Source organism: Pezoporus flaviventris, unplaced genomic scaffold, assembly GCF_033815535.1.
Source record: "Pezoporus flaviventris isolate CSIRO_AGI_PZ_B2104156 unplaced genomic scaffold, CSIRO_AGI_Pfla_v1 ptg000082l, whole genome shotgun sequence".
NCBI classification, from domain to species: domain Eukaryota; kingdom Metazoa; phylum Chordata; class Aves; order Psittaciformes; family Psittacidae; genus Pezoporus; species Pezoporus flaviventris.
In genome coordinates, this window is record NW_026892630.1 from 3,095,102 (window position 1) to 3,112,210 (window position 17,109).

The following is a 17,109-nucleotide window of genomic DNA, read 5'->3' on the forward strand; positions in this document are numbered from 1 at the left end:
CTCTCCATGGTAAACAACTTCTAATTGCTGCTGTTGACAGGACTCACCGTGTATAACTAACCCTGCTGCAATGTTATTATTTCTGAAGGGAGCCTTTCTCCATATTTTAACAATAAGTCTGACAGGTGTCATATTAAAAACAGGGCTTAATTCTAATGCAACTGTTCCCACCCGCCTTTCTCTTTTCATTTTTGTGCCTCTGTAATGCATGAATTTCTCCTGCTCATAAAGATTAAAGGAACAGCTTTGCTGGAAGGAAAATACTTCTGGTTTGTTTGTAGTCCAGGTACATTCGAGATGGTCTCCCTTTCTCATCTCTTCTCCAGCCACGCTGGCTCAGTGCTGGGAGGGAAAGAGAGGGAGAGAAATAAAGCTTTCCCTCGGATGAGAGGTAATTCAGGATCCATTGAAGTGAAATTTCAGACTTCTTTTGAACTGTGACCCACGGCCGCCGGCCGGGCGCTCCGTGGGCTGCGCAGCCTGTGATGCATTGCTGACTGCTGTCCACCAGAGACCAAGCCCAGGCCAGCAGTTCACTTACAAGTTTACACTGAATTTAAGTCAAAATGCTAAAACGCTGGTGTTCAATCACTGCTAACTGTATGCTCGGCAGACAGCTCCCAGCAGACTCTCTGCTTGTAAAATCCAATACGCCACATAAAGTAAGGGTTTATGGAGGTGCAAGGGGTTTGGAAGACTTTTTTTTTTTTTTTCTCCCTCTTTCCCCCCTGCTTGGTTTCTTGTGATGCTGCTTTTCAGGTGCTGGGACAGCTTCAGCTGCGTTCTGCACATAGACCGGGCAGCAGCACAAAGCGTAGGGGGCTGCGTACGTAAAGGCAGTACCCATCTCCAGACTTTCCCCATGTCTTCTGCCCTTCCTCTTAGGCTGCCTGCCAAAGGCAAAGTCCATTTTAAGGCCGTTAGTTACATGTTGATGGGATGATCAGAGTCGGGACCGGTGTGGCTTCCATGTCCTTGCTGTCTTTCTCCTCCTTTTGCAAAGAGCTGACACATTTCACGCCCGCAAGCACCACACGCATTTCTCAATCCCTGCTAAGAACATTACAGAGCTGCTCAAACTGCCACTGTTAAAGGCTAATGCCAGCTCAAGGGAAAGGGTGCCTGCTTTGCCCGGAGGGATCATGGAAATCCAATGTACAAAGCCCCTAATTTAGACTGTGCTCACATATCCACGGGCGCTGCACCAGACCCGCGTCCGGTTTCCATATGAACAATGCGCATGGTGCAGACTTCAGTCCCAAAGCATTGAGCTTTTATAACAGGTCTTTCAAAAGAGTGGAAATAACCAGCCAAAATAATCTCACTGGGCATTTGGTGATCTGTTTTGTACTCCCTAGGGTAGATGATTTTCTGGGGCTATAAACATTTTATAATATAAAATATATTATTTCTTCCTCTTTTTTTTTTTTCTTTTTTTTCTTTTTTTTTTTTTTTTTTTTGTATAAGCAACTGCCCAGCAAATTGATAAGAGCCCTTTTTAATTAGATAGTGAAGTTATATGGGTAATGTTCCATATAAAAGGTCTATAAACCACAGTAGAATTAATAAAACGACTGCTTCTCGTTTAATTCAGATCCGCAAAAGGAATCCGTATGTCTTGCTTTGGTCTGTTTGTAGTATTTCTCTCCACCACCCAGCCATGAATTGATTAAAATCACATTCCTCACTTAAAACTGGAGCCCAGTTATTAAGAGATACTGAATAGTAATTAAGGTCTGTGCACAGACACATGAACCCCCATAAAAAAAAAATACCAAAAGGAATCATTGTGCATTGCTTGGATTATATGCAAACACAGCTCATGTTGACAGCTACCTCTGGATGACTCCATCAGTACACACTTTATCTCCAGCTGTCCAAGTAATTTTCCCAGGATTTCGCCCCTCTTTTTCACTCCTCTCCACACAGATGGATTAGAGCAACAAACGGTTTACATGCTGCACATCATTAGCTATCCTCCCTCACTACCCAGCAGATAACAACTGGGCTCTATCATCAGGACATTCATAACACCTTGACACTTTTACAACTATGCTGTTCTCTGCCAGAGCAATCTTCTCTTTTAAAGCATGAAGCTAATTCACGAAACACCCGTTGGAAAGTACTCTGCAAATGCAACAGAGGTGGGGGAGAGAAGAAAAAGCACAGCCCAGAAAAGGCATCTAGTAAATAACATAGTTAGCACTGTAAAATATAAAAATCAGAGAAAAGCAGCATATTCTTTCTCTCTAAGCTGTCTCCATATTTTCCCATTGCCTCCATCCCAGAGCGGAGGATATCAGCAGACAGGGATGCATCTGTGTGCCATATTTCAGTGCTTCCATCACTGTGTCATATTCAGTGCCTGGCATCAGCATGGGTCTCTGTGGTTGCAGGCTGAAGGAGGCAGACACGTTGGCTGTGAAGGTTCATGTTCGGGAGCTGTGCTCCTGGCAGTGGTTTGGCTACTTCCCCTGGGGATAGGTTTCTCTAAGGAACCTCATTTGAAAGGGATTGCTTCAGGGATTTGGTCAGTAGTGTGTTTACTGTTGGGTATTGCCAAGAGTTTTCTTAAACTGCCTCCAGTCTCAGGACATCCTGACTCTAAAAGATTTGTTAATAAAACAATGTATTCCCTGCATAGGTTGGGATCCTGCTTCAGAGACCACAGACATGGACTAGAGAATCCTACATCAGTTACTGTGGATAGAAATACATTTTAGCAGCATTTTCCAAGCATCTCAGCATGCCCCCCTGCCGCCCCAACCATACATTTTAATGTATAGTACACGCTTGTTTAAAAAAGAAATACATAAGGAGAAAGAGTAATTACCGTAGCTTAAATTCAACCTGATAAGAAGGGCCTGAACAGTCTGAGCAGCTGTTCCACTGCCATTCAGATTATGAAAATATAATCCTAGAGAACCTTGTCAAGATAAATACAGAGCATGAAATATATAGGCAATTTTTCCCCAGCCACATATAATGATCAATTCCAAAGCCACAAGTGATACCAAAGGACAAAATAAGATCTGTCTAGACTTTCTCACTTACAAGATATTGATCATTCCAATGGTAAACTGGTTAGTATAAGTGTGTTTGGCTTGAAAGGTCATGAGCTTAACACCTGACAAGGAGTTATTCAACCTTGATATAAGTCAAATTATTGCTGTGTTGCTGGGAAGACTTTCTCTAATAAAAATCCCTACCTGGTCTGAGAATATCTGAAATTTGTCTTTCAGATGTCAAAAGAAAAAGGGGGAGGGAAAGAAGAAGTCAAGACTTGGTATGGGTTTGTGCCAGTTCACCCTACCTATAATTTGGAAGTAGAGGTCCCAGCAGTCAGCTGCTTTCTGGGCAGACCATGGCAACATCTGCTGCATGGACAGCAGCAGAAGCTGATGCTGATTGAAATGGCTCCTCAACTCCCCTAAGATCTTCTGGTGGCTCTTCATTTCCAACAAGGGGTTTTGATTGCTCTCCTACAGATCACTTGCAGATCCAGGGCATACATACAGGGGCAAAAACCAATCACATGGGACATGTCAATGTTGGAAGGAAAGCAGAGGGGAGAGGCCCTTCTGCATGTGGGTGGGAAATGATTTGCAGCCTCGCCTTCCAATGCCTCCCCTTCAGACAGTGCTGTGGTGTTTGAGCAATGCAACAGAGACACAGTCCTTACCCAGCCACCTCATTTTTTATGGGGATAACTTGTGAGTGCTTATTAGGACTATTAGGGCTTGATGTAAATTTGCTGGATCTTCTCCAAGCCCTATAAATACCTGATCTATTTTGCTTTATTCAGTTCTTTTTGTTTTGCTGGTATGATACTAGTTAAGGTTAATGGGGTTTGCTTTAATATTAGACACAGGATCACTTAAATACCTTTAATGAACACTGGAGTCAATCTATTGTGAAGTAATTCACACAGACTTTGCCTCAGGTAAATCAACCGGAAAAATGTAAGCCACTCAAATAAATAAATCTGATCAGCTGTAAATATGCCAAATTTTACACCAAAATATATTTGAAAGCCAATGACTTAAACACATCCAGGATATTAAAATGAAGGGTTAGGAGTCCGTTTCTTTTCAGCTGCTTTTCCTTTTTAGTGTCCCCTGCACATCCCTCCTGTCCTGAAATCAAGCTGAGAGTGCAAGAAAAATTATTTTCACAAGTGTTTCTAATAGAAGCAAATGTTCTGCAGCTTTGTGCCATTTATTTAGAGTGAAAATGGTAAAAAACAGGAATAAAACAAAAACCCACCAGCCTTTTTTATGCTGGATATCTCAACATAGGAGAGTGAAAGACAAAGAGGATGACAGAGAGAAAGTGGAGAGAAAGAAAAAGAAGGACAAAGAAAGAATTAGATAAAGAATGAAAGAAAAAGAAACGAACAGAGAGAAAGTAATTTCATCTGATTTGGAGAAAGCTGTGACAGTGAATTTCTAGACAGGGTAATGTACTAGTGACAGTAACTATTTATTAACCAGAAACGGGAAACAGAGGAACCTGACCAACTCAGTGAAGTTAAGGGGGTTAGCTTGCTTCATACTAATGAAAAACTATGTTAACGTTAAGAATGCTTTTACCTGAAATAGTGAGCTGTGTATGGAGCAAAAACACCTCTAGATATTCTTTGAAGGAAGGCAGGCAATCTCTTTAAGTACTGAGTTCTCATAAAAGCATGCAATATTTCAGCAATAAGGAATGACAGGGTGTTCATTATTGGTTATTAATGTTTGCCTAAATGGAGTACAAGGCCCAGGCATTTGGGGGGACTGCAGAGCTCACAGTGTTGCTTAATTACCACCTCTGCTTAACCCAGCAACGCCAAGCTCTGATTCAAAGCTCTGCTGTTGTATACTGGCTGTATGTAAGTATAACAGTAATAATACATAAGCATAATTCTGTTTGGCTGTGAAAAAGGAAATATAATGCATTTACGAAGGCTGTTGCACAGGTGCCTGAAGTTAATCAGTTTTTCTCCTCAGAGGAACTTCAGACAATACAGGAAATTTGGCTATAAGCATCTCCTCAACTTGCAAACACTTTGACCATGCCACTAGTTTTCACACATTACACTATACCAGCGTCTGGTCCATGCAGCACAAAGGAGACATAACTTCCAGGATACATAAAGAGAGGTGGTGTTCTTTCTGAAATAGCCCTTTTATTTTTGTCCACCAAATGTTTCAGCACAGGAGCAAGCTCATTAGGCTATGCTGGCCTTGAAGAAGGGGCTTACTGCAGATCGTAGAGGAAGACAAATGAGCAGGATTATTTACTGATTATTTACTGAATTATTTACTGCTGCTACACAGGTGATGCAGCAGGTGTAAAGTAGGTCATATATTCTTTACTGCAACTTTAGGAAAGACAGTGGCATCAGGTAAGGAAGTGGTCAAATAGTGAGTTGCTGAGGCTGTACTTGGGCAGAAGCTTGAAGGATGCCAAGGGCTTTGGGAAAAAGAGAAAGCCTTCATTTTCTCTGTTTAAAGCCAGGTTAGCTAATTCACCCTAAATCTGAGTGCAGTGGCTCCCAGGTTCCCCTGTTCCACTGAGAAGAAATTTAACTTCACAGATTAAGACTTAATTTACAGATATTTCAACCCTTATGTGCAGAGAATACAGAACATCACCTATCTGAGAGGTGCTAACACTAAATTAGAATTAGTTGTAAACTCAAAAACATAAAGTCAAACCAAATTGTGATATGTTACTGTAAGGTATAGATCTCCTACTTGACAGCATCATAATTCCTTACGTAAGTGTGGTGGGTTTTTTGATGGGAAGATGCTATAGCTACTTCTTCCAGGTGAACGTGTGCCTTGACTTTAACACCTATTCAACAACTAATCAAATGCATAATGATTTCAGACAAAAAAATATCATGGAAGGCAAACTGTTAGCAGTAAGTTGTAAGTAAAAAGAGGATCAAATAAGCTTCTATTAACAATGTATCCTATTTATTTGTTTATATTCTGTCTACAGAAAATGTGATGCTGAAATGGGGATGACTTATGACAACCTTCTGGAATGAAGACAGCTACAAAGCACAAAATACAAAAAATGAACTCAGAACTCAGAAAGAAACAAGAAAAAAACAGCGTTTTCTTGGCATCAACAAGAAGCTCTTTATTTTTCCTCAAGTTTTCTTTTCTAAAAAAAAAAAAAAATTTGGAATTAAGACTGCAGAAATGAGACAAACTTTCTCTTTAGATTACAATATTCAAGCATGTTGTTTTATTGAATTTAAATTGTTAGAAAAAAGATATTTGGAAGGGGATACTGTATCAGCAGAACTGAGAAACTGTGAACTTTCAAAGAAAAAAACCCAACTCCTTAAAACTGTGAACTGAGAAATGGATGGAAATACCATTTAAACCCCTGATTACACTCTGTGTGTTCTTAAGGAGACATCCTCATCTTTGCTAACTCTACAGTATTTAGGGAATGGTTTAAAACATATGTTTTTAGTATAATCTTTTAGGAAAACAAAACCCAGAAAGATTTAATTAGCTGTGACTTTACCATTTCTGTTCAGATGTCTCCTTGCACCTTCTTTTTCCTGACAGTGCAGATGTATTTGCAGCCAGCAGTCAAGAGCACGAAAGATTTCTTTCCTTAATAATCTTTTCATTTGCCACACCCAGTAAAATCCTTGTAGGCAAAAGAATCAACACAGCTACCATCTCCCAGTCAATACCTAAAGCCTAACAGACAGTAATTATCAAAATAAAGAGGAAATCCCATATTAGGCTAAGTACCTACCCTTCAATCAAAACAACAGAAAATATCTGCAGCATTGCTTTTCTAAAATAAGACAAAAGATGCCTCCTTGGGTTACACTTTGAACAGGCTATAATCAAAAGAAAGAGAACCGAGACTAACTAAGCCCCAGGAAGCCGCATTGTCCCTTTAACCCGCAGTATTCCCCATTTCCCATTAGTACTTAACATTTTTCACTATGTTGTGACTGCTATTATTTCATTTAACACTGGTTAATCTGTATCTGAGGTATATGGAAACCCTCTAGATGATAAGATTGGACAGGTTCCAGTGTTGGCAGTTTTCGAGCGTGCACACACTCGTGTGTTTTGATCCTTCCAGGAGCTCCCTGTTATTTGGACTGCCTGCCAATTCGTTCTTGGATCAGCCTCTCGCTCAGCTCCCACAGGGCTGCAGCCGTCGCTTCGCCCTGCGCCTCCTGCGACGGCAGGCAGCGGCAGCAGTTGTTGAAGTACATCCCTCCCAGGCCCTCCAGCTCCGCAGCCGTAGCGCAGTACACAGTTGTGGCCGCTCCTTGTTGCTGGAATTTAAAAAAGAACAAAAAATGAGATATAGAGAAAAAAACACCTACATAAATATAGATAAAGATAGCTATCTTATCATTGTCACGTTGACTGCAGTCCTTTGAAGCTGCATCTTAGGAAAGCGCTGGTGGAAATCACTGCAGCTGACAGGGTAACCTGCCTGGGAACAAGGCTGAAATCCTGCTTAGGGTGCTCCCTGCCTGCCTGTTGGGCACTTAGTTGCTAAACACCTTAGTGAGGACTTTTTTCCTTTTCCTTTCCTCTTAAAAAAAGACAATCCTGAACCACAGCCCCGGTCTTGGGTCTTTTGGCCCTTCTGAGTAAACAACTGATTGGCAGCAGGGTAAGTCTGGCCTAATGTAGCAGGGCAGGGTCTGCCCAGGCAGCTCTCAAAATCAGAGCAGTTGAGCCAGGTATAAAAGCAGCCACTCAAAACTCTCTGGTTTCTTTTTGCAGCTTTACCATATACCTTGGGCACCCCCGCTTCCTAATCCTGACGGGCAATGCAGGCTGATATATGTATTTTGTTTGTTTGGGTTTTTTAAACCTCTTGTACAAAATTAACCTGGGCACTCCAATTAAGACCTATCATGTAAAGTGCAGTCGGGAGTGGTGCCAAACCTGCCCATATATGTTTGATTAACAGTTTCACTGTGGCAGTTGTCACCGCTGCCTTGTACAAACGTTCATCTGCTGCAGGCAGAGAAAGGTTCTGATTTCCCAGAGATGCAGGGCCTTCCAGTGTTTGGAGGTTTTTTGTTCTGTAACAACCATTTCTTATGTCTTCTAATACTTTAAGAAATGGGGTAGAAGTATTGGAGGCTTTTGTGGATCAGGAGATCTTTTTCTTTTCCTCTTTTCCTTTCCTTTTTCTTATCAAGTGAATTATGTTCAAACAGGAAGAATGTGTTTCTCCAAATTTCCCCAACAGAAACCTGGTGACTGAGGCCACAGGGCTGGGATGAGCACCCTGGCACTGGTGATGGGCTACTCCCTGGCACAGATTAAAAGTGTAGTGCCAGAATAGCTGTAAAAGAGGGTTAGAAGCTACTCTACTTTATAAACTCTAATTAAAAATAATAGGTGAGAGCACATAGCAAGACGCAACACTAATTTAAAACCGATAGTTTATCTGGCATCTTATGATTATTTATGTACATCTTAGTCCTCTCTGTGAGGTTATGAGCTGATAGGAATCAGAATAAAGAGGCTGCCAAGTATGATTGAAAAAGTAAATGAAGAGAAATTAGATGTTGCTACATTAGGATAATTTAATGGGGTAAGAGAATAGGCTTAAATCTCTTGTGGTTTTTCCTCCAGTCTTTTTTTGGCCTTTCATTGTCACAACCAAGAAAAGTCAGGGTGCTGTTAGGGGGTCAACCTGCAGAAGACCTCTACTTTGCATTCTCATCCTTCGAGGGAAGCAAGCAGTTTAAAAAGCCCCGGCTCTCCTTGGTTGAGGCATCTCAATTTTGTAACAGCACAGGAAGGCATATTTGTTTGCAAGACATACATTTTTCTCAGAAGATGGGATTAAACTGATAATGACGACTTCACAGCTTAGAAATGATCTCCCATCACAAGGTAAACCAAAACTGTCTGTATTAAGTATTTTGAAAGGCATATATTTATCAAGACCAAAATAGTTTTAAAGTTAGTATAATACATAGTAATCCTCTTATTAAACCAGTATCTTTTTTAAAAAAGAGAAAGTATCTTAAAGGCAGTAGGAGAAATGGAATAGAGTTCTACTAAAAATAATATTAATAGAGAACAATAAAATTCCTATGCTTATTTGAACTATCCTATAAAGCTCCACAGCACAGGTATGATCACTGTATTCAGCTATTTAGAATGATTCAAGGCCCCTAAAGCTTATCATTAGTTTTTTGCAAGCAATTCAACTGGACTTTTATTAGAAAGGTAAAATTAAACTCAATTGCTCAATGCAGAGTGAGAGCCCTTAAGCTATTGCTGAAAAGCATCCATCCAGCCAAGCTAAACTCAGGCAAGCTCTAATAGAATTCAGCTAATTCATGAAATGGAAGTTTATCAGAGAAGTTTAAAATCCAAACCAAACAATAATTTATCTTTTTAAATGAGTCAAATTTGACGACTTTTAAACAAAATTCTCAGCAGGCAGGAAAACGCCCCACAGTATAACAGCAGTGCTTTATACCTTGCACAACCTAGACTTAAAAGAAGAGAATAGTTTTCCCCGTGTGAGCATAGGATATTTACTTTAAGTGATAAAAGATTATGTGGCTGGAAGCCCAAAGCACTTTATCTTATGATGCCTCCAGTGTTTCACTGAGAACTGGATGTAAGCAATGTGCCATTTGCTTTTTGGCTGTGTATATCCTTACTTCTTTCTAAACGTTTCAATCGTGTTGGCTGTTTTGGAAGAAAAAAGTTCAATGGTTCTATCATTGAAGGAAAAATACCTTTTCTTATTGCTTAAGAGAAATGCAGTCATGTTTATCCCTTCGTTGACAGAGGGTAAAGCTTTAATATCTAAGAATAATGGACAAACTCATCAAGCCTAGGAGCTTCCTTCAGACGGCAAAACTACAAAGCAGAAGGTAAATCCCAGATTCTCAAAGCCATTTAAGCATCTAATTTCCTTTGTTGAATGTGAACTAGTTGCATTCAGACACTTGAGGATCTGCCTAAGTGACTTGCTCATGGACAGATGGGAATGAGCGTCACAGAATCATGGGGATATGTCAGGAGGTCTCTTGCCCAACCTCCTGCCCACAGTGGGATGCCTAGGAGCCCTGCATATGTCATGCAGAACTGGAAGGTCCTCAAGGGACAAATTCCTCCTTTGCATCTACCACTCAGATACCACAAACCTCCGTGAAGAGCCAGAGCTGCAGATAACTGCAAAATGCCTGCACTGCCAGCCATGCCGAGCTAGGCTCAGAAACTGCTTAGTTTCTCACTAAATATTATCCCTCATGAACACAGTCTTTTGAATGATATCTTTATATGTTGGGCCTTATGACAGTTTCATAACAAGTTTTAATTTTTTGCTCATCAGCTTTCCTGTCCACATATCATCAGAATACGACAGCAGAGGATGTTAGGGAATCTAATTAGTAAACAATTCCATACTGCTGATACAAGATGAAACATTCTTAAACCGATAAAAAGAGCACTTTAATCACTGTTGAATGACTTTCAATACCAAGCGGTTTGTGCCATGTCAGAACGTAATTTGAAGAAGATTAGAGTACTATATAAAATAATTAATGTTAACAACTTCGTTAAAAAATGTCTTAAACAATGAGCCTGTCAGTTGTCACAGGCTCTCCGTGATCTATTGTGATTAATGCCCCCCCCCCCCCCAACAATCTCAACCGATAAACAATGCTAAAAGAGCTGGGCAACCTAAACATTTCTTTTCCATACGTCCGTCAGTTGTACAGGGTGCTAATCACCGGAGCTGGGGGTCAGCCTTCTTTAACCTGCAACAAAGGCAGTGGGTTGCAATGATGAATACACAGGATAAAGAATTTGTGAGAAGCCCAACTGAATCTTTAATCATGCCTCAATGCCATTTCCGATCCAGTCAAACATTTGAAAGCTGCTAGGCAAGCACCACGCTATCAATCTTTCTAGTGCACATAAAATTACCCGGGAATCTTGTTTTGGATTAAGTTGAAGAGTGTCTTAGTAATAAGGGTTCATCATTCTCTTCTGCAAATCATTTGTCAGTTTTGTAATACAATCTTCAACTGCAGCAGGGTGGGATTTATACAGCAGTTGCTGTTTATTTATAGTTGAGGCTCAAAGATCTAAATTATCCAGCCTTCCAAAATCCTTTGTTGAGATGAAAATACTAAGTAGTTACTAGGCATTTATAGTAGTTCATAGGCATTTATTTCATAACTGCTAGCTGTCAATTTGTAACTGATGGCACTGAATACAAATTAATATTGAATATCTTAATAGTAAAAGAAAAGGGGTTGTGGGGATACAGTATACAGTAAACCCCTCATTAATATATGTAATGCATCCATTAGTAGTCTAAGATACCATTTATGGTCCTGATAAGAAAACATATTATGCAGTTAATGTTTAGTTTTTAGATATGTCTAGTTTTGAATGCATGTTTGTTTTCTAAAATTAGATTCCTGCTCTGAAGCAAGTTTACATACCAAGCATATAAATAATAGAAACAAAGCCATAACTTATCTGTATATGTATCAACTACAAATGAATAAGATCCACTCTAAACTCTGTTAAGGGCACGCAGATTGTGCTAAACAATGCCTGCCAGTGAGATGGGATCAGCTTCCCTGAAAAGGAGGTTTTTATTTTCTTACAAAAAATTAAAGATAAAGGCCTTTTATCTTGGTAGCCTGAGGATAAGTTTAGCAAGTGCATTTTAAAAGATGGTCAGTGGGAAGAGGTGGATTCAAAGTGACATGAGAGGCGAGAATTTGTGACAAGGGCCAGAGTCAAAGCAAGCAGCTTAAGTGAAACAAAAAGGCAAGTGCTTCCTTAAAACTCTTCAGGCTATTCCTGTTATTCATCTCAGGACTATTAGACAAAGCAAACATATCATGTGGGTCTGTTAGGACACAGAAATAATAGACTCGCATGAAAGCATTGCAAATATACCATTTATAGAGGCATAACTCGTTACACAGCGGTGTGAAGATGAGGTAGTATAAACATATTCCAGATCATGGAACCAATAGGGTCTCCCATACCTTCTTTGTGCCTCTGTAAAACACCCTGAAGAGTTCAAATCCATTCTGCTAGAGAGGGAAAAACTCTCCATCGACCATCTTCAAGCAATGGTCATTTCCTGATTTGACATGAAATCTAAAAACTCCTTGGAGTAACAAACACAATGATTTGGAGCCTATGTATTTCCATCATGATCAGTTCCAGATTGTCCAAACCAAACCCTAAAGTTACAGCTGCAGTTTTATATTCCTGAAGCCTCATCTTCACCTGGTGTAAATCCACACAGGTCCATTGCCTTCTGTGGGGGTCCGCAGATTTGTAGTTGCTGAGGACAAGCTCTGTTGCTTGTTGCAAGCCTGACACTGACATTCAGGGGGAGTGGATGAAGGGAGGTGCAGCCAAGCTTTGCCTTACCTCCTGGAAGAAAACTGCCCTCAGAGTGGACTTGTTTCCTTATGGAATTGCTAGCTGGGATTGTGATGTAGTGTTTTCTCAAAACATACTTGTTCCTTTCTCTGCAACATTAAAACGTTTCAGCAGATGAATGGAACTGGTAGTTTTTCCCATTAAGCCCAATTCCTGGCAAACAATGCAGAGCTTGATGACCTCTTCTGAAAAACACTAGCAAGTCTAAAATACTCATGTCCTCATTCAACCTTTGGGATTCCCCTGTACCTGAAGTGCTTTTAGGAGCAGTTGTAAAAGCTGTTTGGTGGTATCAGCTGTGGCTGAGGCCAGTCATAGCTGAGGGAGCTACTTCTCAATGACAGGCATTACTTTGCTCTGTTTCCTGTAACTCAGAGCAGTGAGGGATAGTCACGTTTTGTACAATGCAGTGAACGAGTTTTAGTCTTGCGTGTGAGATGAACTGTTTGGTTCCTTCTGCAGTCCTTATACTCAAAGCAATCCCAGATGCACAGTTATCTTATGAGTAACATTCAGAATATGTATGTATTAGTCTCCTGTGAGAAAATAGGATTCCCTGATTGCTTTTTCAGCAAAGAAATATGAAATTGAGACCTGCCTTTACTATTCTGGGTGAGTATGATAAACTGAAATCATATCTGCAGCTAAAAAAAAATAAAACTTTGGAGCTGCCAAATATGATCTAAGAAACAAATCGGGCTCAGCTGACTTTAGGTCCTATCTCCACCCAAATGCCAGCAGGAAAATGTGATCTGAACTGAGTCTGAAATTACAGTGTTTCCAAAGGTCTCACCAAGCCATGTCTAAACCAGGTTATTCTCAATCACTTTCCCTTCCCCTATCACCGCATTTAAACCAGCAAAACATCTCTTAGAAGATAATACAATGGATAACCCAAAATCTATATCGTCTGCTTTTTTTCCTCTGATGTATTCCTTTTTCAATTAATTCCCAAATACAAAGACTCAAAACTCCATCAGCTTCTCTACTTGAGAAGCATAGCTGGTTTCAAGCTGTAACTTTTCTTAGTGTCATTAAGACCTTTACACATTTACAGTGTTCTTTACATACATTATAGAAGATAAGTGTGCTATGTTCTTTGAGTAAGGAAACTGCAGTAGTTCACGAAAGAGGATTTGTGTTCAACTGCTGAGGCATTAAGACCTAGTGATTATTTCAACTATTCAATATATGCAGCTATATTTAACTTGCATTCTGAGTTTTAACTTTGCAAAAGAAAATGTGTCCATCGTAATAAATGTATTTTGATAATGCACCATGTTGTTTGTGTTATGCAACACCCCATATGTTCTCAATTATGGCAGTGATAGTGCTTGAAAACTTTCAACCTCCAACATCCAGTGTCAAACAGATTGCCTGCAATCATTCCAAAGGAGGGAAAAAAATACAATACAAGACATCAAGTCAGAAGTGGGTTGGTTTCCTCTTTGCAACTTTTCCTTCCTTAGTGAACTTGGACAAGTCACTTCAACCCCATGTACCTCACTTTTCCCAGCTGTAAGATGGAGAGAGTACTATTATTTACCCACCTCACAGGGGTGTTGTGAGGATGAGTTCAGATTTATGGAGTGCTTTCGTACTGACTGTTGAAAAGCACAGTGTAAGTATAAAGTGTTATATTATAAACCACTGTTGAAATGTGTAGAAGATGTAAAACAAGGTTGGCAAAATAGCTGACAAAAATATGATTACCTTTTAAAATCATGCATATTTTTCTCTATTGTATAAACTTAATTCTTTAACTGGGGAAGCTGTCTGCTATACCAGGCCCTATTCTAGTCCCTTCCCTCTCTCACCCAGTTTCTTTTTGCTCAGCTCACAAAACTTGGTAAAACTCTTATTAGCAAAACCACCACTGAATTCTTCAAACATGAATGCTTTAGAGGGAACCAGGCCCTGAAAGGATGATCCACCAGGTCATCTCTCCTACCGTTGGCATACACTAGACAGAGCCATCATGGCATACTAGGGGTGGGATTCACTTGCCTAACGGGTCTTAAGATAGCTGAGCTGCCTTCAGATATCCCACATGCTCTATAGCTGTCCTTCAGAAAAGCACACATTTCGCTAGGCTCAGTATTGTATTTGCCATCCTCTCACAGGTATCTCAGATAAAACCATACGTTTAAGGCAGAACCAGACATCTATGTCTATTCAACCTAAATGCTCTTATCACAGCAACTAGAAGGGAGCTGCTTCCCACAGGCAGCGCCCTATTCCTTCCTTTCCCCAGTATCTAAATAAAACCCACAATTAGCTTCTGAAAATTCTTTCAAGCCTGACAAAGAGCCATCTTAAGCCTCAGAAACTTTAGTGAAGCATATGGTTTTACCTTGCCCAACCAGCATTTCAATAGCAGGAGCAGCAGCATGCCCCGCAGGCTGCTTGGCCTGGCCTTTTTACCCACATTACATTTCCAAGCAGATCACTTTTGCATTTTCCTCTCCTGACTCCTGTTCACACCTGATTTACACTTTTAAGACATCACTGCTCCACTGAATTGTCAGTTTTGAGCACTGCACGCAAATTGCTACGATCCAGTATTGCTTCTCCTTTCTTGCAGGCTAGTATGGAGCAGTGGTGTGATACTGCACGCTTTGCTCATTTCTGGATTTGGGAAAAAGCCCTAAGGAAAATTACGGATCTTCATTTCAGAGTGTAATGGAGTAAGGATGCAATCAGGTTGACCATATTATGATGCTGTCCATTGCTTTCCCCCTGCCCTATGAGCCAACACTGGCCAGTGGAGTTAGAAGCAAAGAACATGTAAGAGACAGCCCTCGAGCATCATAGCAGCTCTATTTTGAGCTGATCATACCTGAAATCTCTGCCACTTGCTTTCTGAGATTTTGTGGTGTATGTTTATATAAACATGAGTCCTATCATGACTTCTTGGCCTCTGACAAAAATAGAAATCCTCTGAAGAATATTGGAAATCCTCCTAAAACACATAACCTGCCAGCTAAGGGCTGATTCTTCAGGGCAAGGGTAATTTGAAGAGTTGAGCAAACAGGTTGTTGACAATAAACATATCCTGCCAAAAAGATAGATTAGATATGCTGCTGCAGCTAAATCATCAGAATAGGGCTAGCTGGTGTTTGGGCATACACAGATAAGAATTCGCTGAAATCACTTCTTTTTTTAGCATGCTGACTTGAAATATTTTATGGTTTTGCCGTGCTTTAATTAGACATATATAAATGTACGCATACATACCATACTGTATATGCTGTACATTTTATACAGCTTTTTAATACTATTACTTGTCAAAATTTAGACTTTTTCACAAGCAGTATTGCAAAGAAAGTCATCACAATACTGACATTTGGCTTCCTCTTTCATTGCACAGATAACTTTTTGGACTGACTTTGGTTTTAGATATGAGTGAAAAAAAACCCTTCATACAACACAATACTTTTTAAGCAAGTGACCTTTTGGGACAAATATTTATCAAGCTGTTTAGGTTTTAAAGGTGAAGACTTTTTCATCTGTTGATACAGACACATATGCACGTACACACACAGGCACACACATATTTCAGTAGTATAATGCATTGAAAAACCACAGGGTGTTATGATGGGGACATATCATGGTAAGAAATCAACTACGTACTCTGTCTTCCAGAACCTAATTAAGGGAATGTATTTTGCAATAATACAGATCTAGCAAACAGGCCTCTAAAGTCTGGGCTTAGAGCTATAAGCCAGGCACTCCTGTGTTATGTATGTGTGATTTTCATAGGTAGGCTGTTCTAAAGTGTGCCCTGTTACTGCATCTTTCAGGCTAAAAGACACTGGCCTTGTTAATATTTCATTTAGTACATACTGTAGAGTCTCATTTATATTACTTCTATAATTAATGGTGATAGCTTAGGCACTGCCTTTACAAGGAGAGATCCCTGTATGTTGGTCAATGGATAATGAGAAACAATAGATATTTCATTCACCAGCAGCTTGTTGCTAGTTAGTAGGAAATTATTGTGTGTACTGTTGCTTTAATTGCCAGGGTAAATAATGCTGCCGCTGTGTTAGTGAACATTTTAAAGCACTAGATGCAAATAGGCTAGAAACAAAACACACAAAAAAAAATTACCTTTATTATGCTATACCTTAGCATAGGGAGTTAAAAAGGTATGTCTTAAAACATTTACGTTCTATCATGCAAATATATCTTAATATGCATGTGCTGACTATTCAACTACTGTATTTTAGGAAATACAATTATGCTGCCTTTCTCTTCTCCTATGTAGACTGTAAATAACTGTAGATCTTTCTCTTGTTTTCCTATGTAAATATATGTAAATACTAACAAGCTATGCATGCTGATATTCTAGGCAATTTCAGGTACTTTTATAATCTGAAGGCATGTACTTGAACTGGTTTGCTAGAAAAGAAAAAATCAACTCTCTCAAGTCCTTTAAAGATCATTAGAAATTAAAGATTTCTTACTAGACTGGTTCCTTCAATCTCAGTTGCTTTTCTGTTTATTTTTCCCCTGCTTTGCCAAGATTATCTCCCAAGACCCTCCACAAGGAATGCATGCTCCAGGGCTGTTTTCTCCAATGTATGGAGTCCCATCTCAGGATGCGATTCACTTCCTGACCAAGGATGTGCACCATTTAGATTCCACACCATCCCCATTTGTA

General features: G+C 39.9%; 1 protein-coding gene across 1 annotated transcript in view; it reads right to left on the reverse strand.

Moving 5' to 3' along the window:
• Positions 1-6,223: 6,223 nt before the first annotated feature.
• The window catches only part of WWOX (WW domain containing oxidoreductase), a 499,554-nt gene continuing 488,668 nt past the window's right edge, over positions 6,224-17,109 (reverse strand). The window contains exon 5 of the mRNA XM_061475050.1: positions 6,224-7,312. Within this exon, the coding sequence (XP_061331034.1) occupies positions 7,124-7,312 (189 nt within the window). The 3' untranslated portion in view covers positions 6,224-7,123. The remainder of the gene's footprint in view (positions 7,313-17,109) is intronic.